The sequence below is a fragment of the Mya arenaria genome, chromosome 12 (genome assembly GCF_026914265.1).
Source record: "Mya arenaria isolate MELC-2E11 chromosome 12, ASM2691426v1".
Taxonomy (NCBI): Eukaryota; Metazoa; Mollusca; class Bivalvia; order Myida; family Myidae; genus Mya; species Mya arenaria.
Window position 1 is genome coordinate 55,679,593 of NC_069133.1, and position 3,617 is coordinate 55,683,209.

Sequence of the window (3,617 nt, forward strand, 5' to 3'; positions counted from 1 at the left end):
CGACTTATCTATTCACGCACTTCTACGGTTTTTCATTCTTAAGTCCAGCAGAAATTGTTTAAGAGGCGGGGTTGTACCTTTATTTTGATCATTAACAGGATTAGTCTTGTTACAAAAAGTTCGAGCTACACTGGATCTGTATCGTGTAGTGTACCAATGAATAGCGCCCCCGTTGAACGTTTATTCCGGAAGACGGGAATTTACCTGAATAGCATTGTTGAAATAAGTCTCCTAAATCTACATTATATGTGTTCACAACGAGCTCAAATCTAAATTACTGCCTTAGAATAACAGAATTATTGATTTTTTTATGGAAGATTGATCAACGAAGTGTGAATACATTTTCAACAACTATTATCGCGCATTTTGACTTCCATTTAAACATTTTCGATATATGCGTGTCATTGCTTGTTAATCATTGTCGTGGCTGATGTTTTAAAGCACGATGAATTTGCAAATGTATGAAAACTAGACGTAATAGTAATAATGTAATAGTTGAGTTCATAGCAAGTCGGAACTACACAGTAAACATATACTGCGTTGATTTCATCCCCCTATATAATAAGCCGCAAACATAATTCCATCTACGCCTATTATTATTTAAAAGATATTATCAGTTTATCTCAGTGCAATATGATTTAAAATATATATTTGTCTATATTCTGCATCATCTGTAAATTACAATGATTATAAGTATCTTCCATGGCCGCGAGTGTAAGATAGGTTCATTCCGACCCGAGCGTAGGGTGTTTTGCGGAAACGAGGTTTACCGAGTTTCCGCAAAACACCCTGCGCGAGGGTCGGGATGAACATATCTTACACGAGCGGCTATGGTAGATGCTTTTTCTCCCACCTCAGTTAAACAAAATTATGTAAAAATGTCTTTTTTGCTGGAACTCTTTTGTGCTTATTGAAAATAATTGCGTATGCATATGCGATAGTTCGTGGTTGTCATGGATATGCGCGCAGTGATTCAGTTTATGTTAATAGTCAAATCGGTCTTTAAATAGTTCTTAGGAGAATGAAGCATTATTTCTTGAATGATGCGTGAAAACTGTTTTATGGTGACATTTGAAGCGAGAAATAATTAATTAGCGTTCTAAATATTTACCACAAGACAAGATTTCTTTGACGCTACTGGCGACAGTCTTCAACAAGGGAGGTAATTACAATGTGGTGACCATTAAAAGAAGTTCCATACGGGCATTTTATCTTCGCCCGTGGGCAAGATAAGAATATCTAGCATGGTTAAATTATTGGATCTACTTATCTGAGGTGGGAGAAAACCATGTCTAATGCCAAAACAAAATGCGGAAGCTTCTTGCAAATAAAGCAGACAAAGCATTGTGTCCTTCACTTCCATATGATTCAAAGATTGACGAAATAGAAATGTTACCAAGTTTTATTTCATGGCAATATATTCATAAATCACATTCAAACAACAACAAATAAATAACAAACAATAATATACAATTCATGAGAATGTAAGCGAATATGCATTTGTCTTTTAACTTCTTAATTTTTACTACAAATATTTCGGAACTACTTTTCCCGTGGCGTATGGATGTGAGTAGTAAGCCGGAACAGTAAAAGTACTGCGCAAAAGATCGTCGCGTGATTCTGTCATGTGATCGTAACTTGCCAATGAGGGTTGAGGAAAAGATGTCTGCATGTAGGATGCCGCATAAGCAGGAGGAAGTGGGATTTCGTCCATTTCACCGTTGATCTGTCGCTTCCACTTATTTCTTCTGTTTTGAAACCAGATCTTAATCTGGGTTTCGGACAAGTTAAGAGAAGCAGCTAGTCCCGACCTCTCCGCGCTTGACAAGTAGCGTTTCAAGTCAAACGCTGCCTCGAGCTGGTACACCTGATTTCTGGAGAACACAGTTCTTGATTTCTTCTTCTTTGTTTTGAAAGGACTCGGTGATTGGTGGTAACTTTCACCCATAGAGTCTAAGCTTTTATCACTGTGAATAGACGCACCATAATGAATTTCCGGTTCCGGTGTGCTCCGATTGGAATGATCGCCAACATCTGTCTCAATGTGTTTTACAGTTTCAGTCGGGTTTTTAGCATATTCACTCACACTTGTCCTAAAACGGTTGGCTTCTTGCTGGACACATGGAACTGTTCTGTGGTCAAAGTATCCGGCCGGATGTACGAACGCGTTGTGGCTAGTAAGCGGATGTCGACCGGGGATCGTGTAGGGGTTGTTGCGGGTGGATCTCAGCGCGCCCGGAAGTGGCCTGTGGAGCGCATGAATGTTTGAAGTGGCGGTCGGTGAGGGGAACTCGTTCTCTGGTGTACTGCAGGCACGGGGACGCACTATCGTCTCTGAAAAAGAACGTCGATTAACTCATTGTTTTATACCGACAAGTCGAGACCATTTATTTTTAAACTTGAAAATATACATTTGTCGGCTTTAGCATGAGGTGGGCGAAGTCGTGCATGTTTGAACTATTATATTATGTTTTAAAATATGAGTGCCTATTTCCTGAGCGTTTGCAATTACTATTAGAGGTCGAATCTTTGTGTATGGAATAAAAAGAGACTGATACTTTGCATTTAAAACCTTCCGTACTTTGAATGTTCATATATAAATTGCATGTCGCAGCAGAACTGATTTTTTATTTTTTTATTTTCAGTTAACAATTTTTTTTAAATATTAAATCATGTATAGTTAGTAAACGTTCAGTTATTTTCATTCTAAGTCAAACTGAATAAAAAATCGAGAAATAAAAATAAATAACCATTGAATACCTTAATAAATAGTTCCTTAAAGTTTGAAGTTATTATATCGGTTCATTTTCAACATTTTGTTTTTCTATTTTTGTATGGATTTACCATTGCAAATCCCAATCACATTGACAATCAAATGGCCTTGAAAACGTTTGTGTACTATTTTCTACTATTAAAAAAATCTACTGAGTGTGAACACAGTCTTCATCCAAATCTTCATATGACAAAGCTATTGACATTTTTTAAATGAACAATGATTTTTTTGTATTAGAAACTTACCGAAATGTGAATATCCGTCTGTATCTGTGTATGGCGCGTAATGGTGCACGGTGGCTGCGTGTAGCTGGGGAACTCTGGGATATTCTTCTGACACGTGCATCTGATCCGCTGCAGCTCGGTCAGACGACTCTGTATCTGACCCTTGAGAAGCTGACTTGTCGTCTGCTACTGGTGTTTTGTTATCTACTCCATGAAGAATCCGGCTGATGGAGAAACTAAGCGGTTTATTGTTGGGGACAGGCTTGTCCGTACCACCAATCTCCTCTGCTTTTGAAATCATCTTCAACACAGTTCTAATTCAGTGTTCACAAAATCATTAAAGTATTACACTCTTTATTTTGCGGCAAATACTATTAACGTTTTGACTGTTTGCTTTAATATTCCTTGGGTACTTTGAAAGATACAAGAACGTTATTCTATGAAGTTAATTATTCACGCATTTAATACAACTTTCTTCTGTGATGCTTTTACTAGACAACCATTGCATGGAATGATGACCACATTGGTTTCGCCAAATAATAAATACCAGTTCATGTGTCAACAATTTGAGAGAATCGTTTTTATCGCAGTTTTGATCGAGCCATTCAAAATTTATTTTG

General features: G+C 37.5%; 1 protein-coding gene across 1 annotated transcript; it reads right to left on the bottom strand.

Moving 5' to 3' along the window:
• Positions 1–1,525: 1,525 nt before the first annotated feature.
• LOC128210807 (homeobox protein Hmx-like) lies at positions 1,526–3,298 on the bottom strand. Its single transcript, XM_052915160.1, has 2 exons — positions 3,019–3,298; positions 1,526–2,334 (listed from the first exon to the last, which is right to left on the bottom strand). Exons 1-2 carry the CDS (start codon positions 3,296–3,298, stop codon positions 1,526–1,528), a joined length of 1,089 nt encoding a protein of 362 aa, XP_052771120.1.
• Between the last annotated feature and the right edge of the window lie 319 nt (positions 3,299–3,617).